The 25,580-nt window shown below is 57.9% G+C and overlaps 1 protein-coding gene across 2 annotated transcripts; it reads right to left on the reverse strand.

The window, feature by feature from the left end:
- Positions 1-1,385: 1,385 nt before the first annotated feature.
- LOC138806839 (1-phosphatidylinositol 4,5-bisphosphate phosphodiesterase beta-3-like) lies at positions 1,386-24,946 on the reverse strand. Of its 2 annotated transcripts, none has more exons than XM_069992242.1 (31): positions 24,880-24,946; positions 16,879-16,956; positions 16,524-16,592; positions 16,296-16,436; positions 16,061-16,140; positions 15,921-15,974; positions 15,756-15,831; positions 15,543-15,643; positions 14,857-15,023; positions 14,635-14,781; positions 13,278-13,518; positions 13,079-13,163; positions 12,806-12,992; positions 11,300-11,505; positions 10,769-10,865; positions 10,605-10,689; positions 10,237-10,361; positions 9,633-9,787; positions 9,378-9,539; positions 8,110-8,209; positions 7,913-8,017; positions 7,642-7,733; positions 3,965-4,118; positions 3,838-3,873; positions 3,510-3,702; positions 2,970-3,120; positions 2,805-2,881; positions 2,593-2,682; positions 2,446-2,503; positions 2,055-2,141; positions 1,386-1,980 (listed from the first exon to the last, which is right to left on the reverse strand). In XM_069992242.1, the coding sequence occupies exons 2-31, from the start codon at positions 16,879-16,881 to the stop codon at positions 1,777-1,779; spliced, it is 3,528 nt and encodes a 1,175-aa protein (XP_069848343.1). In that variant the 5' UTR covers positions 16,882-16,956; positions 24,880-24,946; the 3' UTR covers positions 1,386-1,776. The 2 variants fall into 2 exon arrangements, with proteins under 2 accessions (XP_069848343.1, XP_069848342.1); XM_069992241.1 differs by lacking the exon at positions 24,880-24,946 and adding an exon at positions 19,712-19,917.
- Between the last annotated feature and the right edge of the window lie 634 nt (positions 24,947-25,580).

The raw sequence follows: 25,580 nt of genomic DNA on the forward strand, positions 1-25,580 counted from the left end.
GGACCTCAGCCTCTGCCCAGGAAGAATGGACCAAAGGAGAGACAGGAAAGCAGCAGAGGCCAGGCTGCTAGGGGGCGCAGAGGCACACCTATAAGTTTGGAGATTAGCTGGATCTTTTTTTTTTTGGGGGGGGGGTCTGGTCGTGGGGCCTTAACTCTGGGCATGGGCGCTGTCCCTCAGCTCTTCAGCTCAAGGCTAGCGCTCTATCACTTGAGCCACAGCACCACTTCCAGCTTTTTTCTTTTTGCTTATGTGGTGCTGAGGAATCGAACCCAGGGATTCATGCATGCAAGGCAAGCACTCTACCACTGAGCCACCTTCCCAGCCCTAGCTGGATCTTTGGAGCCATAGTGTTTGGATAAGTAAAGGCCAGCCAGTAAGGAAGATGGGAGCCCACTACCCAGGGGCCTGGATGTGGGAGAGAGACCCAGGAGGTTTGACAATAGGAGGAATGCTCAGCCAATGATACTCTGCCTAAGGCAGAAGTCCCCACACAGGGAAGGCCCAACTTTGATGGCCTTTCTGGGGTCTCCCCACCCATCGGTTGGCCTCCAGCTACAGCAAAAACAAAGAAAAGCAAACACTCCATTGGCAAGAGATAAGCCCAGATAAGACGCTGCCTTCCTCTGCAGGGAGCAGCCCCAACGCCAGGAAGCTGGGAGAGGCCTTGAAGAGATGCCAGCCTGGCCCTGTTGCCAGGCCCAGCCTTGCCCTCCTCACTGCAGGGTCTGCTGGGGGAGAAGGGGAGAGGGTCTCTGTAGCTCCTCTGGTCCACGGCCTGGAGCATTTCCTCCCAGATGGCTGAAGACAGTCTGCCACAGAGACCAAGCCACCTTGCCTTCAGGGCAGGACACCTCCACTTAGCTGTGACCCAGCACACGCAGAGTCACATCGTCTCCTTCACAGGGATGAGGGGGACACAAGGTGTGCTAATCTCCGCAATGCCTGGGACTATCCGCTTCCCTTCACCCAGGGGTCCTGGGTAGATCCCCTTTCCACAAATCTCTGAAAGCCCAGCTTCGGCCTACCCAACCCTGATACCGTCAACAGCCTGTGAGGCCCACAGAAGCCCCAGTGGATGATTCTGGGTGTTTGGGTCATATCAAGCAACAGGAAGGGGTCAGGAAGGCTTCCCGAAGCAGAGCCTGAGCCTCTGCCAAGGAGACCCATGAGAGCCTGGAAGGGAGGAGGGTGCTGGGGAGGAACAGCCAGAACCACTGCAAACCCTGGGCAAAGGGCTCAGATTCAAACCAGCGGCTCTGCTGGAGGTCTGGCTGCCATGCCACTGCCCATTTTGTACCTGAAGAACTTAAGGCCTCACAAGGAACAGCAGAGCCACACCTGGACCCAAAGTCCTCTTACCTTGAACCAAACTGCACACAAAATCCCTGAAATCCACTTTTATTTACGTAAAAAAAAAAAAATCCCAAAAATGGAGAAGAAACGTGGTTCCCCCTGCCGCCCAGAGCTCTGGGTCTGCACCCAGCGCGCTGAGAAGCCAGGGGAACATGCCATGGGAGTATGCATGTCATGGGGGTTGTAGGATCCAACCAGACCCCTTCTCTAGACTTGAGATTAGGAAGGAGGAGCTGGAAACTAGTGAGGCCCCAGAAAGATGAAAGAAGGGAGTTAGTGTGGGGCACTCACCCCAGGTTTAAAAAAATAAAAACTTCTAAAGGTAAAAAGTTTTAAAACAAAAAAAGAAGCATTAGTGTCTTCTCCAGCCCTCTTCCCAGTGCCCGCCCTGGCCCTGTGGCCACCTCTTGCTCAGCCAATTCAGAGGTGTGTGTTCTCCTCCTGGCTCTCCGAGTCAGCGCCGGACAGATGCCCGCTGCTCCCTGGCGCATGGCCGTTGCTGGCACAGGCCACTAGGGACCTGTCCCCCAGTCCTTCTGGCGTCTCGCCCAGCAGGCTCCTGCGGATCTCCTGGGGCAGCCTGGCCTGCTGCTCCTGACACTCCTGGGTCAGCTGGGCTAGCAGCTGCAGGAGGAGCACGGTGTCACAGAGGCCAGGCCAGGCAGCTCATGCCCACCAGCCGGCCTCTGGGGCCTCACCTTGGGCTCTTCTTCTGCCAGTTGCTGGAGGACCTGCTGCTGCCCAGCCACCAGGCGGTCATGCCGCTGCTTCTGCGCCTCCTCCAGCTGCAGGGATGGCAAGGGCTCAGCTGAGGGAGGCCCAGGGCCCGGGGCCTCTCACTGGCTAGGTACAAACCCAGTGGGTAAAGGCTCCCGGGGTTGTGAGATGACCAGGCCTGAGGACTCTAAAGCCACAGGGCACTGCTGCCCACAGCTGGCTTTGCAATATGATACAAGTGCCTGGGGCTGCAGGCCTGGAGGAAGGCTCCGGAAGCCCTTTAAGGCCACATGGCACCGCCTCAGGCTCAGAGAGGGGTTCTGCTGACCAAAGGTAGTGGGTGGGGCTAGAGTCCCCAAGAGCCTCACTCACTCTACGGATGGAGTTGACCGATTCAGTGATATGCCTCCGGTTGATTTCTGTCAGCTCCCTGCGGGAGCAAGGAAGGGGGGGTTCAGTGCCCATGCACCCGCCCGGCCTCCCTGGCCCCCTAAGGGCTTCAGGCTCCAACACCCTTACGCCTCCTTCTTATGTTTCTCTCTCGACTTGGCCTCTGTAATGCTGTTGTGGCGTTTCCTATCCAGAATCTTCTGCAGCTCTTTCTTCTCCCTGCATCAGTCAGAACACAAAAAGGAGGTCAAGGGCAGAACTGGGGGGGGGGTCCAATCCAACTGCCCTTCTCCAGCGACCAGGAGGCCCCACCCCACCCACAGGTGAGATCCTCTGCCTACCTTTCATTCATCTCCTTCAGTCTTTTGAATTGAGTTGTATGTGCATCCAGGACAATCTCCCTGAGTCGCTGCTGAGCCTGGAGACAAGAGGGAGCCAGTGGGTAAGAGGCGGAGGGCAGGGCTGTCTTGGCCAGCTCTCCCTGGCTGCCCCTCCCTGCTCCTCACCTGTCTCAGGTGCTCCAGCCTCCTTTCAGCCTCTGTGTCTGCCTGGGCCTCCCTCAGCTCAAGCAAGCTCTGCACCTGCCTGTTCTGGAACTCTCGATACTGCTTTGCCTCTTCCTCTTCCTTCACATCTTCCACATCAGTGGCTCCACCCCTGTGGGAAGAACCTTCTGGGTGATGCTGGGTCCTTGGCAGGGAAGAGCAGTGCAGGCTGGCCCATCCCAGCCAGCCCCACCCACAAGGTGAGACATGCAAATCAGGAGGCATTATACAAATCAGGAGGCCGCTAGGGCCAGTAGCTGCACCGTTAGCTCCACACAGGTGATGGGGCTGGATCTGGCAACTGCTCCAGGGAGAAGACTTCAAAAGTGGTGTCACTCCCAGGGAAACAGGAGTGGGGACCGGGTGTGGAGACCGGATCCGCCCTCCTTGCACGGACACACCCCTCTGCCCTGTCACCTCGCACCCAGACTGCAAGCACACGTGCCTTCCAATGTTCTGGCCACACGCACAGCACGAGCCCAAGAGGCAAGGGACACTCACAGGACACCTGGCCCAGGCCGGCACCTGCCCTCGGCCCGTGCCTGGGCGAGGCCATCGAGCAAGCGGCGGGTGAGGGCCACGGCCTTCCGCTGGTGCTTCTTGTGGAGCTCCCGCAGGTCTCGATCCTGCCGGGCTCGCAGCTTCACGAGGGACTTGTGGGCCCGGAGCTCCTCCAGAGGGGTGGGAGCCACCTCTGCCAGGCAAGAGCAAAGGGAGGGGGGATGGGAGGGGGAGCCGGCCCCGCCCCACCAGGCCCCACCCACAACCCGGAGACACGATTGGGTGGCGTCCAGCGGTGGCCCCGCCCACAATGCGGCCCCGCCCCCACCTGAAAGGATGCTGGCGATGAGATCATCTCGCTGTCCTGGAAAGCAGAGTCCCAGTGAGCCTCTGGAGGATAAGGTGTTGGGGGACCCTCCCCTAGGCCCACCATGGCATGGCCCGGCGCCCTTTACCTGGGCTGCTGAGGGAGGTGTTGGTGGGGGAGGTGGCTGGCCCTGGGGGCCGGCGGGGGCTGGTGTCCAGTGGGCAAGGGGTGGGGTTCGAAGAGATCTGAGACCCCGCCTGCTGAGACTGGGACTCCTGGCTTGATTCTGGGCCAGCCTGAGCCTGTGGAGAAGAGAGTACAATATTCTTTCCAGAACCTTCCTCTGATTTTCCAGGGCTTCAATCATCCTTGCCAGTTCACTCAGCCCTTTGGGGGACTGGACTCCTCTATGACAAGGGCTATTTGGAACCTTCATGAGAGCAAAAAAGTGTAAAAGAAACACCTCGACATTGTGACACCAGACTCCCTGCCATGTGCTCAGGATCTTCCAGATGGTTCTAGAAAGGCTTGCCCAGCCTCTCAAGTCCTCTGGTATACTTCCACCCTTGCCCAGTCTCTCATCCTCCTTGCTGTGTGGCTTCTGATTAAATCAGCAAAGGAAGTGACCACAGACTGGGCGCCAGCCTCTCTGCCAGCAGCTCCTGGCAGCCTTAATTGCACTTGTCTCTTTCCTGGCTGCCACAGACCCCATGGGAACTGAGTCTGGCTGCATGTGTGGCTACACCTGTTTCTGACCCTTCCCCACAGAAGCCACCACCTCCTAATGGTTCCTGGGCCCCTACATTTGAAAGGCTTCCTGGCCACAAAGTGATTGGGAACCCTGAACCCCACTTAGAGCTGGAGAAATTCCAGTTCGGGTCAGCCCTGAACTCTCAGTGCAAATGGGAGGGTTTTTTTTGTTTTGTTTTTGTTTTGGGGGGGTCCGGCCGTGGGGCCTGAACTCTGGGCCTCGGCGCTGTCCCTCAGCTCTTCAGCTCAAGGTTAGCGCTCTACCACTTGAGCCACAGCACCACTTCCGGCTTTTTTCTTTTTTGCTTATGTGATGCTGAGGAATCGAACCCAGGGCCTCAGGCATGCAAGGCAAGCGCTCTACCACTGAGCCACCTTCCCAGCCCAATAAACAGGAAGATCAATTTCTTTTTCTTTTCTTTTCTTTTTTTCTTTTTTTTGGTTGGTTGTGGGGCTTGAACTCAAATGGGAGGTTTTTTTAATCTCCTTAAGAGCCCAAGGCCCCAAGGTGTAGCTCAGTGGTACAGTACATGCCTGGCATATGTGAGGAGGCCCGGGTTTAATCCTCAGAATAAAAAAGTTAAAATAAATGCTGGGTACCAGTGGCTCACGCCTGTAATCCTAGCTACTCAGGAGGCTGAGATCTGAGGATTGTGGTACGAAGCCAGAAGCCAGCCCCAGCAGGAAAGTCCATTAAATTCCTATCTCCAATAAACCACTAGAAAACCAGAAGTGGCGCTGTGGCTCAAGTGGTAGAGTGCTCAACTTGAGCTGAAGAGCTGAAAGACCGCACCCAAGCCCAGAGTTCAAGCCCCGAGACCAAAAAAAAAAAAAAAAAGATTTAACTTGTAGCCGGGTACCAGTAACTCACACCTGTAATCCTAGCTACTCAGGAGGCTGAGATTGGAGGATCACAGTTAAAAGCCAGCCCAGGCAAGAAAGTCTGTAATTAACCACTAGGAAACTGGAAGTGGAGCTGTGGCTCAAAGTGCTAGAGCATTAACCCTGAGGCTGAGGTCAAGCCATATGATTGATCAAAAACAATCTCACGTTGGCCTGGCAGATGTTCCACTGTTCAAGCCATCATGTCCTCAGTCCTTTTTGCTTTATTTTCAAATAGGGTCTTGCTTCCTCCATTCCCAGACCTGAACCACAATCTTCCTATTTGCTTTTGCTGTAGCTGGGATGTCAGGTACAGAACTCCACGCCCAGCTTTTACAGCTGCAATGTAGATCTCACAAACTTTTTGCTTAGGATGGCTTTGAACCACAATCTCCCCTCTTAGCTTCTTCTTCTTCTTCTTCATTTTTTTTGGCTGGTCATGGGGCCTGAACTCTGGGCCTGGACGCTGTCCCTCAGCTCAAGGCTAGCGCTCTACCATTTGAGCCACAGTGTCACTTCTGGCTTTATCTGCTTATGTGGTGCTGAGGAATTGAGCCAAGGGCCTCATGCATGCAAGGCAAGCACTCTACCACTGAGCCACCTTCCCAGCTCATGGACATTATTTTGAAAATGAACTATACAACTTGTGGGTGGGGACAGAAGGGAAAAACTGGGAGAATGAAAGGGTGTCAATGTCCAAAGAAATGAACTTATTGCCTGACTTGTGAATTGGTAACCCCAGGGTTGGGAAGGTGTCTTAGTGGTAGAGTGCTCGCCTAGCATGCAGAAGTCCTGGGTTGGATTCCTCAGTACCACATAAACAGAAAAAGCCAGGAGTGGCGCTGTGGCTCAAGTGGTAGAATGCTAGCCTTAAGCAATAATAAAAGCTCCAGAAGCCGGGCGCTGGTGGCTCACGCCTGTAATCCTAGCTACTCAGGAGGCTGAGATCTGAGGATTGAGGTTCAAAGCCAGCCCGGGCAGGAAAGACCGTGAGACTCCTATCTCCAATAAACCACCAGAAAAACCGGAAGTGGCGCTGTAGCTCAAGTGGTAGAGTGCTCGCTTTGAGCTGAGGAGCTGACAGCACCCAGGCCCAGAGTTCAAGCCCCATGACCGACAAAAAAAAAAAAAAAAAAAACTCCAGCAGGTGCTAGTGACTCACACCTGTAATCCTAGCTACTCAGGAGGCTAAGATCTGAGGATCATGGTTCAAAGCCAGTCCATCAGGAAAGTCTGTGAGACTCTTCTCTCCAATTAACTATCAGAAAACTAGAAGTGGAGCTGTGGCTGAAGTGGTGGAGAGCTTGCCTTGGTCTGAAAAGCTGACAGACAGCACCCAGCCCAGAGTTCAAGCCCCATGACCAAAAAAAAAAAAAAAAAAAAAAAGCTCAAGGGCAGTGCCCAAGGCTCTAAATTCAAGCTCCAGAACTGGCAAACATAAATAAATAAAATTATAATAATTAAAAAAAAAAAAGGGGCTGGGAAGGTGGCTCAGTGGTAGAGCGCTTGTCTTGCATGCCTGAGGCCCTGGGTTCGATTCCTCAGCACCACATAAGCAAAAAGAAAAAAGCTGGAAGTGGTGTTGTGGTTCAAGTGGTAGAGTGCTCGCCTTGAGCTGAAGAGCTGAGGGACAGCGCCCAGGCCCAGAGTTCAGGCCCCACGACGGGACCAAAAAATAAATAAAAAATAAATAAATAAAATAACATAAAAGAAAAGAAAAGAAATTCCACAGCCATTAAACCTACTGAACCAAAGCAGCAGAAACCTTGGTCCATTGCTGGACGCCAGGCCGCTTTGAGCGGAGTCCCTGACATGAGCAGCCCATCGTCTCAGTGTCCCATATCTGCAGGGGAGATGGCAGGAGCAAAACAGGGGCTGGGGACAGAGCTCCCACTAGCCTGGGACTGGGAAGGAGCTGGGCCCTTGAGCATTCCTTTGGCTTTATTTTCTGGTTGAATGAGAGACTCCAGGAACGGGGAACAGGCCCTCCAGGCAGAGGATAGGTGGTGAATACATGAAGTTTTGGAATTTGCAGTAGACACTGAAGAGCTGAGCTTGGGGAAGGCAGCCAGAGACCTGGGCTGGGCAGCCAGGATGACTCCCACCGCACGTACCCCCAGCCTACCTCAGCGATGCCCCGGCCCCCAGTCCCCAGGAAGCCTTGATAGGTGTATCCCATGCACACGCGCTCACCTCGCTCTCCCCAATGAGGGCGGCCAGCTGCTTGGCCCGCTGGTCCATCAGGCTGACGTGTTTGATGGGGTTGATCAGGGCCTCTGCATAGTCTGGGAGAGCAGAGCACAGGAGATGAGCCCAGACCCAGCACCCTCTCCCTCCCCCCTCCCCCCCCCCCCCGCCCCCCTGCCCGGCCAGGGCTTTGGCTTCAATGAAACCCAGACACTGCCTGGTTACCATCCTGAACTAGGGCCAGTGGTCTCAGCCTCCCTCACCCGCCCGCGCTCACCCTGGTGGTCGTCGGGGATGTAGTCCGAGGCCTCAGTGTAGATGAGCAGGGCTGGCAGGCAGAGCGGCTGGTTGGCTTCGTTTCTCAGGCAGACGTAGTGGTACCCTGGGTGGGGAGAGGCAAGGTCAGCTGAGCCCAGACACCCTCCACCCCCCACCCCCCACCCCCGCCCCGAATGACTCAGCACCCGCACTCACCTGAGCGGATGGCAGCGACAGGCAAGACCCGGTGCCCGACGAATCTGCCACCTTCCTCAAATGCTGCCACGCGAAGCGAAGCCAGAGTGGGCAGCACTACCTGGGGGCCCAGACGGTGCCGTCACAGAAGGAGCTACAGCCACAAGGGCCACCAAGGCCTCGGCACAGGCACAGGCAGGCTGACCCAGGCTAACCGTGGGCCACTGTTGGCCCCACGCGGCTGGCTGACCCCCACCTCCACAGCCCAATAGAGGGCAGTGGTCACCAGGTCCTGAGACAAGCACAGGCAGGCTGAACCCTCAGGGCCACCGTAGCACAGGTCAGGTCCTCACCTGACCTACCACCTCAGCAACTTTAGGGTGGCTCACAGGCCTGTAATCCTAGCCACTCAGGAGGCTGCGGTCTGAGGATCGCAGGTCCATGCCAGTCCGGGCACTCTTTTTTTTTTTTTTTTTTTTGGGGGGTCCGGTCATGGGGCCTGAACTCTGGGCCTGGGCGCTGTCCCTCAGCTCAAGGCTAGCGTTCTACCACTTGAGCCACAGCGCCACTTCCGGCTTTTTTCTTTTTGCTTATGTGGTGCTGAGGAATCGAACCCAGGGCCTCGAGCATGCAAGGCAAGTGCTCTACCACTGAGCCACCTTCCCAGCCCATTCCGGGCACTCTTAACTAGCCAGCAAAGAGCTAGAAGTGAGCGGGGCACTGGTGGCTCACGCCTTGTAATCCTAGCTACTCAGGAGGCTGCGATTGGAGGATCATGGTTGGAAGCCAGCTCACGTAGGAAAGTCTGTAAAACTCTTATTTCCAATTAACCAGCAAAAGAAAAAAAAAAACAAAGTGGTGCTGTGGCTCAAGTGGTAGGGCACCAGCCTTGAGCCAAAGCTCAGAGACAGCACTCAGGGCCTGAGTTTAAGCCCAAGGACTGGCACCAAATATACGTATATGTGTGGAGGGGGGTGCGCGCGCGTGCGCATGTGTGCACTGTGAATCTGGTAAACATTTCTTGGTTCTGGACCAGGCTGTGAGTGTTCGCCTGGCCTGTGTGGGACCATGGAGGAGGAGGAGGGAGCTTGGGGCTGCGGTGCCCGGCAAGCACATCCTGCCTTGAGACTGGGACTCCTCACTGTGGGGAGCAGCAGGAACCCCCACTTTCTCCCTTGTGGTCTCTCCTTCTCAGAAGAGGCAGGAAAGCCAAGCCTGCCACTGGGACACACCATGTCCCTGCCTCCTGGAGCCCAGCAGCTCGGCCATGGGGCGCGGCGCCCACTCACCTTGGGGAAGTCGAAGGGCTCCTCGTCCCACACGGGGTTGAATGAGTTCCCCTGTGAGGTCCGTGTGCGGTATTTGCGCCGCGTGTCCACTGGGAGACCAAACATATCCACCTCCACGTAGATGCCCACCTTCCTGTCGGACAGGAACTGCCCCGAGATCACCTGGGGGCGTCCAAGGTGGGTGAGGCGCTCCGTCTCACCCTGAGGATGCCCCTGGCTGGGGACGGCCCTGGCCTATGCCCTCTCAAGCCCCACCTTGACCCGCAGGGCATTGGCCACAATGCCATCCACGATGACCTCGGTGAAGGGGTCGAAGGTCTTGTCCGGCCGCCTCATGAACTCGGGCTTGAGCAAGTACCCACTACGCCCATTGTACTCAAATACACCTGCGTTGAGCTGCATGGGCACGTCTGGAGGTGACATGAGCAGGGCAAAGGTCAATCAGGGGCCAAGTGAGGTCAGGAGTCAGGTAGGACAGTGCTATGCAAGGGGTGAGCCAGGAATCATCAGGGGTCAGGTAGAGTCCAAGGCCCAGAGTCAGGGTAGACTCAAATGGTTCAAGGGCCTAGATTCAGGGTCAGTCTGGATCTGGGTTTGGATTTAGGATCTGGGATTAAATAGCATAAAGAGGTCAGTAGAATAGTGCCAGGAATGGTGGTACATGCCTATAATCCCAGCTACTGAAGAGGCAAAGGTAAGAGGATTGTGGTCTGAGGCCAGCCTTGGACAAAAGCAACACAAAAGGCCTTTGGGGTTGTGACTCTGGTTGCTGAGCTAGTGTGAAGGCTCTGAGCTCAATCCCCAGTCACATCAAAACCAGAGAAATCGGGAAGACAGGAAGACAGGGGCCCGGGCTCACCCAGGGTCTGGAAGTTGAGCGCAACAAGCTGGCAGCCCACGTTCCAGAAGAGCTGGGGCATGTAGTTGGACGAGTCTACCCGGGTGCCCTTGGGGTAGATGCGGCTCAGCTGCTGCTTGTTGTATCTGGAGTTGGCAGTCAGGGCCACACGGGTGCCAGTCCTCCCCTCTGCGGGCCTCTACTCCCACCATGAGCCCGGCCTCCATCCCTCTGCCCCTCCATCGAACCAGGCATCTAAGGCATGCAAATCCTGACCAAGCCTGGGGCCAGGTTCTGCAGGGCAGGCCCTTCTGCAAATGGCTTAAGTGGGCTCAGAACTCCAGAGGCTCCAGGCCCCGCACCCTACCCCCAGCGACTGGAAAAGATACTCCACAAACTCCAGGGGGCTCTTGGTCAGCTGCTCCATGGCCTTGGTCTCCACAAAGGACGACATCTCAAAGCACTTGTTCCTCTCTGGGGTGGGCAGAAGGAAGGTGTGAAGCCTGGCAGGACTCCACAGGGCCAGCCCTGCCAGTCACCCAGCCACACTCACTTCGAGCAGCCTCGAAGGACTTGAACTTGACAGGTTCAATGTAGTTGACAAGAGTTGACATCTCCTCAGTGGCATTCACCTCACTGCTGGCCGTGCCCTGCAGTCCCCAAAGCAGAGTCAGCTGCCAAAGATGTTCCCTCACCAGTCTCTTCCTCCTGTACTCTGGCCCTGCCTCGGGGCCTTAGCACATGCTACTCCTACTTCCTCTGCTTGGTCTACTCCATCCTCCCTGCCCTCTCCTCCAGTTCTATGCCCTAACTCGCCCCTCCCTGACCTACATCGTGAGCATCAATGCTTATTTTCCGGTCTGCTTGTTTATTTTTGGTAGGACTGTAGTTTGAACTCAAGATCCTCAAGCTTTCTAGGCAGGTGCTATTCTCCATGCTTGTTTCTTGCAATCTCTTACACACAGACCAAACATGGAGGGTAGGGTAACATCTATCTAGTCCACAGCCAGACTCAGTGCCCAGCACCATGCCTGACCCCTAGTGGCGCTCAGCTCCCCTCCATGAACCTGCTTGTGGTTCTGACCTCATCTGTGGTTGGCTTTTTGGGGTCTGTTGATTCCTCCTCTTCTTCCTCTTCCTCGTCATCTTCACGGTCTGCAGGTCCAAGAACATCAGGGCCCCGGGGCAGGCTCTCCTCACCTAGGGACTTCTGGGGCTCCAGTCTGGGCTTCTCCAGCCCCATCTCTTCCCCATTGCTCAGGCCTGGGCAGCTGTCAGAGCTGGGGGACCCTAAAACGGGGGGGGGGGGAATCACAACGCATCAGCGGTCAGGGGTTAGGATCACACATTAAATCCCAAAGAAAAAAGCCCCAGGGTTTCGGGGCCAGGGGAACATTTAGGATGGCTTGGGAAGAGATAGGGATCAGAATTGGATAGCATTAACATCAGTGGTAGTTCAGGGGTCACAAGTCAAAGGTAAGAATCTGAGTTCTATAGACCAGGGAGGTAGGAGGGTGGCTCAAAGAACAGGGGCACAGTGGCTTTGACAGCAACATCAGGGTAACTGTGGACAGGATGAGATTCAAGGTCAGGCAGAGCCATTCCCAATAGGAGACTATACAAGGTGAGCAGAGGTCAGTCATGGAAGAGGGACCACCAGAGTGGTAGGACAAAAGCTAGCTGGTGCTGGTGGCTCACGTCTATCATCCTACCTACTCAGGAGGCTAAGATCTGAGGATAATGGTTCAAAGCCAGCCCAGGCAGGAAAGTCCATGAGACTTTTTTTTGGGTCCGGTCGTGGGGCCTGAACTCTGGGCCTGGGCGCTGTCCCTCAGCTCTTCAGCTCAAGGCTAGCACTCTACCACTTAAGCCACAGTGCCACTTCCGGCTTTTTTTTTTTTCTGCTTATGTGGTGCTGAGGAATCAAACCCAGGGCCTCAAGCATGCAAGGCAAGCACTCTACCACTGAGCCACCTTCCCAGCCCTCCATGAGACTCTTATCCCCAATTAACCACCAGAAAACTGGAAGTGGTGCTGTGGCTCAAAGTGGTAGAATGCTAGCCTTCGACAAAAGAACTCAGGGACAGTGCCCAGGCCGAGTTCAAGCCCCACGACCAACAAATAAAAGAAAGAAAGAAAGGAAGGAAGGAAGGAAGAAAGAAAGAAAGAAAGAAAGAAAGAAAGAAAGAAAGAAAGAAAGAAAGAAAGAAAGAAAGAAAGAAAGGAAGGAAGGAAGGAAGCAAGCAAGCAAGCAAGCAAGCAAGCAAGCAAGCAAGCAAGCAAGCAAGCTGAAATTAAAATGCCCTGGGTGGGTAGAGTGTGTCAGAGTCAGGGAACTGCTCAGGGACCTGAAGATTCCACCCAGAGTGTGGGGTGTGGTGCACTGAGGTCAGAAGTCAGAACTCAGATCCCTGCCCAGGGCGGGGAAGGAGGCTCTGGGCAAAGGGAAAACAAGGTCAAGGAGTTTCGAGTTCAATGGAGCCAAGCTCAACTGGGGCTTCCTAATCTGTGTGCCGGGGGTCAGGGGTGAGAGGTCATGCCCAGTGCAGGCTGGAGGCTGGGGAAGGTCACAGCGGAGCCCTGGCCATACCGAGCTGGGGCGAGGAGGGCTCGGTGGCGGCGGAGCCTTCGCTCAGTGCCGAGTTGCTCTGCTCCAGCGGCCGCTTGCGCACGGAGCTGCCCGGGACACCGGTGCTGGGCCGGTGTCGCTTCTTGTTCTTCACCAGGATGCGGCCCATCAGGTCTTGGGGGCTGGGCAGGGGGACCCCCGGGGCCAGCTGGACAGGAGTAGACAGGTTGGGACCTGCTGAGGAACCCCACTCCCCCGCCCTGAGTGCCCCACCCCAGCACTGAGCCCCTATACCGGGTACTTGTCCAGGGGGTCAATGAGCAACGCGTCCCCAAAGATGGAGCGACAGTACTCGGCCATCTTGGCCTGCTGCTTCGCCCTGCGGGGCCAAGGCCAGAGGTCAGAGGTCACCCAAGAGAGCATGGGGGAGGGCTGGGTCAGCCCCCCCCCCCAGTATGAGGTCTCTGGGCGGCCGGGGCCGGGGCCCACTCACGAGTCCACGTGGTTCTCGAAGGAGAGAATGACGGGGTAGGGCGAGGTCTTGAAGGCGGTCTCGGCGATGGCCTCCAGCACGTCTCGCAGGGGCACCTCGGTGGTCATGGTGAAGCCATGGGTGATGAAGGGCTCCTCTTCGGGGGGCCGCCCCTTCCACACGTCCAGCTCCACACAGCGGCAGCCCCACAGCAGCGCCTGGCGGTACATCTCCACCGACGAGGTCCCAGCCAGCTGCCCGGCTGCGGGCAGAGCCACATCACCATCACCACAGGGCAGGGCCCGGGCGGGGGGGGGAGGGGGGGGGGAGATCCAGGCCCAGCTGGGGACACACAGTCCTGCCTCTTACTGTGTGCCTGTAGTATTTCTCCCAGGAGCCTCTGGGACAGGGCTCCATCCCGCCTCCTGGCCTTGTGTCTACCCTAGACGGCACTTTGGCAGACATCTGCCAGTGCTTGTAGCCACGTTCCTTCCTCTTCTGGGGTTCATCTTCTCTCAACTAAAGCACTCAGCCCCCACCTCCCCACTAGCCTGAATGGAGGGTCTCCTGCCCACCCTCATAGCTGCCCAGTACCTCACCAACACCTCCCTGTCTCCTCGACCCTGGAACAGCTTTACCACCCCATGGCTGGGGTTTGAGGGCCCCCTCCCTACCTCCAGTCTACTCTCCACCGAGCACCTGGCATCCTTCTAGAAGACACCAGGTCACGTGCCTTCCCTTCCCTTCTTTGTCCCTGCCTCCATGCTACGCCCCTCCACGCCCCAGCCCCAGCCCGGGGGGAGGGGGGGGCCCCCTCGCCCTCCTTGCCTCGTGTTTCTTTTCCTTTCTGCACTGAGGATCAAAGCCAGGGCCCCACTCATGCCAGGCACGCGCTGTACCACTGAGCTACACCCCAACCCTTCCTGCTTTGTTTCTTTTCCACACTTCTAGCTCCAGCTTTCTGCTGATTAGCTGAAGATGAGACTCTCGGATTTGTTTGCCTAGGCTGGCTCTGAACCGCCACTTTCAGATCTCAGCCTCTTGAGCGGCTAGGGTTACAGGAGTGAGCTACCAGCATTCCACCTTGTTCTGCCTCTTAAAACCAACAAGCAATCCTTGGCCAGACGTCCAAAAAGGCTGTTCCTCCGGGCCCCCAGCTGTGATGGGCTGAGCCCCATCCTGAGGCATCTTCTCTCGCCCGTGTCCCTGGGACATGGCCCATGGAGACACTCGCTCTCCAGACAGACTGCTCCCCCCCTACTTCCCCAACACTGGCCAATAAATGCAAACATTGAGCTGGAAGAACCGTGCCCCCAAAAGGAGGTAGCACAAAGACTCTAGGGTGGAGAGGTTGAGGGCACCGCGCCCCTGCGCCCACCTGTGAGGTAGGTGTTGTGAGAGGAGTTGATGAAGTAGGAGCTCAGCGGCTGAGTCATGTCCATGCTCAGATCCAGGGCCTCCAGCGGCAAGATGCCGTTCTCCTCCCCACCCAGGTAGCGGCTGAAACCCTCCATAGACATCTGGTCTGGGGTGGGGGCATGAACAGGTCAGCTAGGCCCTTTCCTGCCCATCCCTACCCGCCCAGCCCCACAGCGCTCACCGCGCTCCAGGAATTGCTGGTTAGGCTCATACTTCTCGATGAGCTGCCGGGCCTGTGAGGGCCGCAGGGGCGGGTAGAGAACCTCATTCAGTCTTGGGTCCCTTTGCTTCTGGTTGATGAAGTCCATGAGCTGCTCCAGGGTCAGGTATGGCTTGCCCTTGGCGCCTCTGAAGGAGGGCCAGATGCCATGTCAGGCCACGCCCACGCCCCACCCTCACCCTGGGAGAGGAAGGCCAAGGCCCGGGGCCTCTGCGGATGGTACTCAGGGCAAATCCCTATCCCCTCTGGGCCCCAAGTTCACTATCGGCACCCCCCTGGCCACCCAGTATTAGAGCAGCAGATAAGGCTGGCATGGACTTTAGCTTTGGAAACAGCTAAACACCCACCCTATTGCCCACCCTCAGCTCCAGCCTGCCTGCTGCATGGGCTCAGAAAGTCCCAAAATGCCCCTGGACCCCTGGGTTCTCATCTGTTGGGTGGGCTGAGGAAACCACCCTTGGCAAAGAGGGTCTAGGGCTGCCCTTCACAGAGCTGGAGACCAGGGCTCTGAGTGTGGGCACATCTCAGCAGGTCTCCTTCTTTCCCCTCGGTGCTCGGGGACTTGCAGACAGCACCCCCTCTTGCTGAGTTAGAGGCTGACTGGGCAGAGGCCAGCCATGGGAGGCCAGGGCAGGGGGCTGCCTCACATCTCCAGCAGGATCTTGTCAATGTCTGGCCGCAGACACAGCTTGTTCAGGAACCGCTCAAAGATTTCCAAGGAAAACTCATCAGGCCGAATGGACTCACTCTGGGGGTGAGAAGCGTGGAGTGAGAACCCGGGGGCCAGCAGCGAGACCCAGAGAAATGTGGACCCCCAGGCCACCCTGCCAGTCCCTGCCCCCTGTCCCTGCCCTACACACCCGGTTGAAATTGAGACCACAGGATTCCAGCGCCGTCTCCACCCGCTTCTTGTCTGCTGAGAACATCTTCAGGATGCTGAAGTGGGTGGGAGGGGTCAGGGTCAATGGGGAGGTCAAAGGTCAGGGCCTGAGAGGAGCTGCTAAGGAGGGCAAAGGGATGCTCACTTCTTGACTGGAATCCGTCCATCCTGGTTCACCTGCAGCTTTAGTTTTGTGTATCTGGGGAGTCAGGTGTGGGGGTCACAGATGGAGTAGAACCCCTTGAATCCCCACCATCCCCCACGGTAGGGCGGTCAGAAGCTCACGCTTTACGCAGGAAGGTATTCCGAGAGGCGTTCTGAGCCAGGATGTTCATAGCCAGCTTAAACAGCTCCTCAGACCAGACCTGGGACCCAGTACACAGGGGGAGGTGAAGAGGGGACCGCGGGGCTGCCAGAACCCTCACCCAGAACCAGGTTTGCTCCCCAGTAAGTCAGAGAACAGCCTAGAAGGCAGCATCAGCGAATGAGGCAGTGAGTGACCCCCCCAGCCCAGGCCAACCTTCACTGTGTCATCCTGCACCGCCATGAAGTTCAAGAAAGCGGTGTTCACCGGGTCCGGCCCGGCCACCACAGTCATCAGCTTCTCCTCCAGCCGGGCATCTGGGCCCCCAAAGCCCAGCACTTCCCGAATCTTGGGGTCCTGGGTGGTGAGAGCAGGGATGAGGTGGGGTGGGTGTCCTGTCCCCCCACTGCCTTGCTCCCCCCAGTGCCAGGTCCCATCGCTCACCTTGGGCAGGCGAGCATAGCGGCCCGTCCGAGTGTCCCTGATTGAACTGATGTCCAGTGTGTCCACCTCCTGGGGAACACAGCAGCCAATACAGGGGTTCTGAGAAGCTGCAGGTGAAGAGTAGGCGCCTCCCCCCTCCCAGCTCTCCATCCAAGCTAGGGAGTGGCCAGCCCCTGGCTGTGGCCCCAGACTCAGCCCCCACCCATAGCACTTCCTGTCTGGGGAGCCCGGGAGAGCTTTGGCCAGCAGCTTCCCCCCCCCATCTCCCCCCCCAGGGCAGGAGGAGGGCAGGGCAAGGGTCTGCAGCCGGGGCCCAGGTCCCTGTTGTGCAAGCTGTACCGGTAACCACTCTCACCATGTTGGGTCCTGTCCAGTATAAAAAGAAGCCATTGGGGTCCACGCGCAGGGTCACCAGGTTCCGACTGGAGGCCTCCTGGGGACAGTACAGGACAACAGGGCTCAGGAGGAAAAGGCTTGGGTAGGCAGCCTTGGCCCCTGGACCCCCACTAGTGATCCACCCAAGAGCCAAAAGGCAATCTCATCCGGCCTACAGGTCCTCCTCAGACAAGGCCTCGTCCTCAGAGTGACCTTCAGCGTTCTGGCCCCAAGGTCCCTCCCAGCCTCACCTCCTCTGTCCTAAGATTCTGTCACATGGGCCACTCACCACCTTTTCCCCAGCTCCCAGCTCTGCCACCTTCATTAATATCTATGGTAAAGTACTTGTTCCTATCCCGAGTAGCTCACGCCTGTAATGGTAGCTACTCAGAAGGCTGAGGCCTGAAGATTGCTGTTCAAAGCCAGCCGGGGCAGGAAAGTCTACGAGACTCTAATCTCCAATCAACCACCAAAAAGCCAGAAGTGGAGCAGAGGCTCAGGTAATCGAGTACGAACCTTGCGCAAAAGAAAGCCAGGGACAACGCCCAGGCCCAGAGTTCAAACTCTAGGACTGGCATACATATACAAAAAAAAAAGTTCCTTTTTTACCTGTAGTGATTCCCGCACCCCTACTCCCATCTCAGTGTCCACACAAGGACTGAGAGCGCTGGTCTCTTTCAGATTGTTTGTAAAATGCAACTGGGATCTGGAAGTCTCCCTTCCATTGTCAGGTCCCCTCAGGACCTGACAATGACAGGCCAGTCACACCCAATCTGCCCTGCACCTCAGGGGACCCTCACAGACTCTGGTCCTAACTGCATCTTACAAAAGCCACGGTACCCCAGAAGGACTGGGCAATACACACCTTCTTTCCCTAAACTGATCTGCGACCCCCTGGCAGCTAGGGCAGGGAGGCCACCCCAGGTGACTCAGAACCAACAGCCAAGGGGATGTCATTAGGGCAGAAGATCAGTGGGGACTGGGGTGTCCAAGTGGCCAGGGACATCTCCTTCCATCCAGAAGAGGACCCCACCTCAGGTGAGAGGCCATTCAACATACAAAGGCTTCTGACCCCATGGCTCCATCCTGTGTGCTAACCACCTGAGAGGTGTGTCTTGTTGTCATCCCGTTTGCCTCAGGAGGAAACTGAGGCAAAGAGTGACTCTGGCTGGCCAAAGGTCAAAAAGAGGAGCCAGAGGCAGGTGTGGCATGGCATGCGAGTGATCCTAATGCTTAGGAGGCTAAAACAAGAGGAGGAAAAGTCAGAGGCTGCAGCATAGCAAGACATTCTCTCACACAACAACAAAAGGGGAGAGAGCCAGGGTTGGTAGACAGTAGAGTTCCAGGGTCCTGTGATCTGTGCAGTGGGAGCCCAGGCCCCACCTGCAGGAGTCCAGCTCCTGACCTCAGCCACAACCCCAACAGTGGGGCCAGGCTAAGAACCACACTCCAGACCTCAGTTTCCTCTTCTCGAGAATGGGGATTACACCAGCCCCGCCCACTGCAGGCTCTGCTTTCAGGAGAAGGCAACTGATCAGAGTACAGGAGACAGGAGGACCCCAAACCTTTAGTTAGGGATGCATAGTCCTCCCCCAGGGAATCCTGGGGATTCCCAACCCTTCTCCATGCTTGCTGAGGGCCCCCAGTAGTGCGATTGGGGGGGACAGTTTTATGGGTACTACCCCCAGGGCCTCCATGGTCTCTCCTCAGGGGTCTGGCCACCAAAGACAGCAGGCCCTGGCTCTCTGGTCTCAAGCCCTGATCAGCACCCCCACCCCACCCCAGGGCCTCTCCTGCTTCCCACTTCCTTATTTGGGTTTATCACACTGGAAGGAAAAGGAGAAACTTTTCCCTTCAGGCCGGCCTAGGAGAAACGGGGGGCTCCTCGGCACCCGTGATTCCTAGGCACCCCCCAGCCCGCACACCTGCCACTCAGGCCACGCCCCCAGTCCCTCCCTCCAGCTCCCACGCCTGCCCCACCCAGCCGGAAAGGAACCCAGCGTCTTCCAGGCCTGTGGCCTGACTGGGAAGGAACAGCCAGGCAGTTCGGCCGCCCCGCCGGGTGGAGGCCCAGGGGAGGAGGGGCCCCAAGGGCAGAGGAGGGGACTGTTTGAAAACGTGGGTGGGGCCCAGGATCGGGATGGGAGCCGCAGGTGGGCATCTGGGCATCAGGACATCTGGAAATTCAAGGGGGCAGAGCAAGGAGAAAAGGGGGGGGGTAGGATTTATTGGGGTTCGAAGTCCTGAAGCTAAGGAGTGGGGAGCAAAGTTCCCGGAGGTAGAGGAACTTGGGGGGGCAGTCTCCACTAGGGGGTGACTGGTGCTCCCACCTGAGTCAGAAGCAGGGTGCAGGGGTGCCGGCCGGAGAGGGTGAGAAGTGATGAATGGAAGAGGACGGTTCAGGCCACGGCACTGGGAGAAGGGGGGGTCGCGGCTCCCACCCGGGACGAGGGGTCCCTGGGCCGGCTGGGGAGTCCAGCGCCCCACTAGGGTCAGCGGACCTGACCGGGATCGATCGGGAATCAGAACCGGTCTGATCAGGGAGGGGTGGGTGAAGGCGTTGGAAAGGAGGGGGGACGGGGTTTATTGGGGTTCAAAGTCTCGCGCCAAGGAGTGGAGAGGCCAATTTATCAGAGCCGAGGGACGGGGCTGGGGGGGACAAAGTCTTTCCTTACCGGGACGACCGGGGACAAGTTTCCGGAGCGCCCCTGAGCGGCGATGGGGGGGCGCCGCGGGAAGCCGGGGCTGGAGCGAGGATCCCCGGCCCCGGGCGCCCCGGAACCCGGGCGGCGCGGGGGTCCCGCCGCACTCACCTCGTCCCATTTGATGAACTTACTCCCGCGCCGCAGGGTCTCCACCACGGTGGGCGGCTCCAGCTGCAGCGCGTGGACGCCGGGCCTGGCGCCCGCCATGGCCGAGCCGCGGACGGCTCGGGGACCCTCGGAGCCCCGACGGGGACGGACGGCGCCGCAGCTGCCCTGGCGCGGCCCGCTCCGGCCCCGCGGCGTCAGCGCCCGCCCGCCAGTGTCCGGGACCGACCGGAGACTCGGGGCCGGGCCCCGCCCCCGCCCCGCCGCGCCCCGCCCCGCCCCGCCGGGCGGTGCCGCCCCTTCCCAGCGCAGCCCGGCCCGCCCGCCCCCCGCGGCGGCGCCCCCTGGCGGGCGGGGCGGCCACTGCAGCCCGGGCGGGCGGCGACGCTGCCCAGGAAAACGGGGCTGGTGTGGGCGTCTCCCAGGACCTCGGTCTGCGGGGGGATCGGGGCCAGGGGAAGGCAGCTGGGGTCACGGGGCCGCGGGGTGCAGCTGGTGGTGCGGATCGAGGCTGCCGGCGGCGGGCCAGCCCTCGGCGGAGGGCTGGGAGTGCAGAGGGCAGAGGTCTCGGTGGCAGGCAGGGCGGGACGCCCCGTTCCTGCGGCCCTTCTCTACGCCCCTGCGCCCCCCACCCACCCACTACATCCCAGTCTGCCTCCTGGGCTGCAGCTCGGTCCTTCCTCCCATACAGCACTTAGCCCGCCACGGCACCTTCCTCCCGCAGCCTGGCGGCCCTCCTCCTCCTCCCTCCCCAGCCCTGGGATGCCAGACACCTGCCACCCCTGCTCCCCCTTTTGAAGACCCACACATCCCAGTCTCCCAGGGCTAGCCCTCCTTCTTGGGCCGCTGGCCCCATGACCACAGCCTGTCTCTCGAGGCCTCTTGACTGAACACGGCGAGGTTGAAGGCTGGTTGTTTGCCCAGGGAGGCCAGACGCCTCCTGGGTGTCCCCAAAGGAGGGGCTCTGCAGCGGCTGGCCCACAGCAGGTGCCCTGGAATCTTCATTCCAGTGACGCCGGGAGGAGGGGAGGAGGAGGAAGGCGCGTGGCCATTGGGATGGATGGGGACTGCAGCCCCTCCCGCAGGGCTTGGCTGGGGGGGGGCTCCTGCCTGGGGGCCCCTGTGGGAGCCCCCCCAATACAGAGGCGGCAGCAGCAGCAGGTTTAAAGTAGAACTCATCCAGAGGGGCCAGCCAAGTCACCTAGAAACCCAGAAAGAGTTGGAGCTGGTTCTGGGGGAGGAGGGGGGTCAGCCTAGGATTGCTGCCCTATAGGCCTGTATGCCCCAGGCTCTGAGACCTCAGGGGGAACCTTGCCTGACACCGGCTTTCCTCCAGATCCCCAGGTGCCCGCCGACAAACTCAGTGAAACTCCCTGCCCTCTGAGGCCCTTGCCTTTGTCTGGCCTGCTCCACTGGAGGCCCAAAAGAAAGGAAGGGACTTGCCCAAGGTCACATAGCTTCCTGCAAGGATTCTGACCCTCTTTCGGACTTCCTGCCTCCAATTCCTTACACATCTTTCTTTGTACTCTCCATCCTTTCTCCCCAGGGCCACAATAGTGACCCCCTCAGAGAACCAGGGACCACCCAACCTCATTGGGAGAACCCAACCATGTAGCATACAGGTTGGCCTCTACCCCCTGGATTGCGACTCCAGTGTTTTTGACTGCAGAACTCAGTGTTGCCGGGCCTCAATCACTAGGGGATCTCAGAGGATGAAATAAGCACTTGGATGGGTGGTGGCTCTTCAGGCTTGGTGACTCAAAAGGAACAGTGTCACCATGGAAGCATCAGGGAAGAAGGAAGAAAGGGAAGGGGTCAGCTGCAGAGCAGAGAAGCCGAGGGCCAGGGCTGAGGCAAACAGGCCTGAGTCTTGGACCCTAGGCCTTAGGCAAGAGGCAGCAAGCCAACAGCTCCTTGGAAAACAGAATGGGAGCTGATTGCTAGGCCAGGGCCTCTTCTCCCCCCCCCCCCCCACTCCCAGTCTGAGTCTCCTGAGAGCAACCCCCCCCACACACACCCCATTAGAGGCCTCCTTCCTCCTGGACACATTCTTCACCCTGGTAATGGTAATGGGTTTCTCGGCAAGCAAGCAGTAATGGTGGAAAGAAGGCAGTTCTTCCGGCCTCTACCCTCGATTAAGGGAGCAGTCTAGGCCCACGGGACCCTCCCCAGGGCCCCTGCTGCGGGCAGCCTGAGCTGCACTCTGGTGGGAGGGGGCCTGCAACAGGAGGGGTGGGGCTCCGAGGCCACAGCCTGAGGCTGGAAGGATGAGGAAGCAGCCCCAGGAGGACTCACAGACCAGCAAGCCCAGGGATACAGGCGCCAGAGCACTGCGGCCCCCTAGCCACAAAGTCAGGATAATCGGCTTCGTGGTAGGGACTTGGCATAGGTGAGGGAACTCGCCCAACTCAATCTCAGCCTGGTGGACAAAAATCAGGATTTGAACCCAGACCCTCTCCACCAAGGCCAGGGTGTGCTGTGTCAGGCAGCCCTGCCTTCAAGAAGACTGCGGCCAGCACTCCCAGGTGTGCTCCTGAGAGCCTCCTTACACTTGGACTGAAGAAGGTCAGTGCTGGGGAATGGAGTTCTTCCAGGCTGCAAGCCCAGCTCCCATAGGGAGGGTGATATTACAGGTCATTCAAACATGCCACCCTCTAATCCAGGAGCATCCCCAAGACTAAAATCCAGGCTGAGGCTCTGAATGAGCTGCCCTGCCCTGGTGGGGAGAAGCAGAGCACAGAGGGGAACTCAGACTTGGGTAAAATGACTCTCCTATCAGGCCAGGCTTGGAGCAGGAGCTGGGCTCTGGATGGACAGGGCCTGCCTGACAGGGGTAAGCCTCGGCCTTCCCTGGTCCTGCAGACTCACCAAAGGGAGACGGAGACTAAGGCCAAAGGATGGCGTCTAGGAGGAAAGGAGCTTCAGCTTCCTCTGCACTGATCCCTGGAAACCTGCACCCTTCCTCCCCCCCAGCTCCCCCGGCACCCCATTCACAGCCTGTGTCTTTTCCGTGGAAGCTCTCCAATTACGGAGTGAAGGGAGGAACTTAAAACAATAGCTTTTTAAGCCTAGGCCAATCCCTACCCTTCTCTAAACCCCACCTGCTCAGAGAAGCTTCTCTCTCCAGCATCCGGAGACAAGGCAGGGGCCAGGACTAACTGCTTCTGGGAACCTGAGATCCTCTTCGGGATTGTGAGAGGTGAGTATGCTGGCCGTGGAAACAGCCCAGCTAGAGCTGTACAACGTTGTTGGGTGAGTGGGGGTTGGAAGAAGCAGAAACCCTGTGTGAGTGGAGGTGAGTCACGCAGGACCTCAAAATCTCAGCTCCCCGTTTAGCCCTGTGACTTAACCTACTTGGTGTCGTAATCAAACTTCCTATGAATTTCCCTCTACCTTCTGAGGAAGCCATTCATGCATTCTTTCTTTCACTCAGTCATTGGTTTCACTGATAGAATGGGGCCTTGAGCTGTGGCTCTGGCAGTTAGGGGTTCTGCTGGAGCCTGGCGATTTCTTTTTCTTTTTTGTCAGTCAGGGAGCTTGAACTCAGGGTCTGGGCACTGTCCCCCAAGCTTCTTTTGCTCAAGGCGAGAGCTTTACCACTTGAGCCACAGCGTCACTTCCGGCTTTTTCTGCTTATGTGGTGCTGAGGAATCAAACCCAGGGCTTCATGCATGCTGGGCAAGCAATTCTACCACTGAGCCACCTTCCCAGACTGCCAGGAGATTTCTTAATGTATGTAGATTTGAGGAGGCAGAGGCTGACCTGGGAATTTTGGTCTGCACAGCTCTGGACTAGAAGCTAGCAGTCTAGAATTGAGGGGACAATAAAGGAACAAATGAGACAATTTAAAGATGCAGAAAATCAGAAGGATAAATTGGCTTAAGAGAGGTGTGCAGGGCAGAATCATTGTTGGGGAAGAGCTGAGGCAGAGGAAGCCCAAGCCCCAGGCTGGAACTGACCCAGTGAGTGTGGCCTGCGGCCTTCCGGCTCTGCCTTCCCCTAACTGACTTTTTATAAAGCAGTTTATTCCATTTTGCATTTTGTGTGTGAATGCTGAGGCAGAATGACTCTACATCTTGTTTATGCAAGTAAACAACCACCATCTGTCCAGCGCCAGGCAAGAAGAGGCAGAGACCAATAAATAACTTATTTATGCAAATAAGAGACTACTACTTATAAGCTTATCAAATTAAATCTAGAACACATGGACACTTGGTATATTTAAAACCATATCAGATGCCAGGCCCTGGTGCCTCATGCTTGTAATCCTAGCTACTCAAGAGGCTGAGATCTGAGGATCAAGGTTCAAAACTAGCCCAAGAAAGGAAGTCCTGTGACTCTTATCGCAATTAGCCACCAAAAAGCCAGAAGTGGAGGTGTGGCTCAAATGGTAGAGCACCAGCATTGAGCAGAAAACAGATTCCTGATCTTGAGGTTGAGCCCCAGTACTGGTACTGATAGAAAGAAAGAAAGAAAGAAAGAAAGAAAGAAAGAAAGAAAGAAAGAAAGAAAGAAAGAAAGAAAGAAAGAAAGAAAGAAAGAAAAAGGAAAAACCAGAGACATGATCACACGGTGCAAGCACTTTACCTGGGTCACAGAAATGAAGGAGCATCCTGTGACTGGCACCTAGCCAGGGACACTGAGACCCGCATTACCCCACCACCACCACCTTTCTCACTCATCACCAGCCCCATCGAGGATGCTGGCCACAGTGAAGGACCTGTGCTCAAGTCCCTAGACTCCAGCTTGTCACCTAGGCCTTCATCTGGCAAGTCTCAGCTGCTGACACCTCCGTGCCTGCCTGGTTCCCGGAACTTCTGACCTGGCACTCTACAGAGTGTTTTTCTTGCATTTATAGCAGCTTTCTGCGCTGCCTTCAGCACAGAACCCTCTTTAGCCTTTTTGGAGCTATACTGTAACCTGCACGTATTCTTATGTGACTGTCCCGTGTGACCCGACACTATTAGTAATTAAGATTAGAATAAAAGAACCTGTGATTGGCAATGGCCCCGAGTGTCTGGTGAATTAAAGCTAACGGAAACGGCGGAGGCTGGTGAGTTTATTGTGATTTCCGTGGATTCTGTCTGCCGTGTGTGCGCGTGGCGGACACAGCTGCTCTGGACGGTGGAGGTCCACACCAGCGATCGCTCGGGGTCAGATGCTATTATTACCTTTATTATCACGAGTCCAGGCTTCCCCGTCTGCGGTCGGAGTTTCCTCCTCCGGCTAGGGTCGGGTTGCCGGCGGCCAGGGCAGCGCCCAATCCAGCCCCAAGTTGGCGCTTCCCGGCTCTCGGGCGAGGGGTGGCTCGGACTACATTTCCCACAATTCCCAGCCCGCCGCCATCTCGGCCGGTGGGCGGTGGCGGGCTCGGGTCGGGGCCCTGGGAGCCCGCTCCGCGCGCCCCCATCCGGGTCTCTCCGTAGGGGGCATGGGCGGAACCCGCCCCTCCCGGCGAGAATCCCCCCCCCACACACACACCCCGGGCTTCGGGCCCCCTGGACGGCGCCGGCCCGCCTCCCCAAGCCTCGATCCCCGCGGAGCCTGGTCCACGTGTTGGTCGGCGCGGAGAAGCACGCGCGCCCCTCGCCGGCCACAAGGTCGGGGGACCCAGCCATCAGGGTTCCCCCACGCCTCCTCCCCCGGCCCCCGCTCCGCCCCACGCATGGGAGGCCCCCCGGCTCCCGTCCCAGGGAAGACAGAGGAGGACTTGGGTCTCGACGGGCGCACAAACCCCGGAGTGGGGCGCCTCGGACACGCGGGCTCGGGGCCTGGAGGTTACGCTGGGGTGACGGGGTGCGGCCAGCCCGGCCGGGACCCTCAGCCCCCGTGCGGGGGGCGGGGCGGCGGCGAGGGGCGCGCGGCGGGGCTG

This window comes from Dipodomys merriami, unplaced genomic scaffold, assembly GCF_024711535.1.
Source record: "Dipodomys merriami isolate MVZ:Mamm:240054 unplaced genomic scaffold, mDipMer1.0.p SCAF_409, whole genome shotgun sequence".
Lineage (NCBI taxonomy): Eukaryota > Metazoa > Chordata > Mammalia > Rodentia > Heteromyidae > Dipodomys > Dipodomys merriami.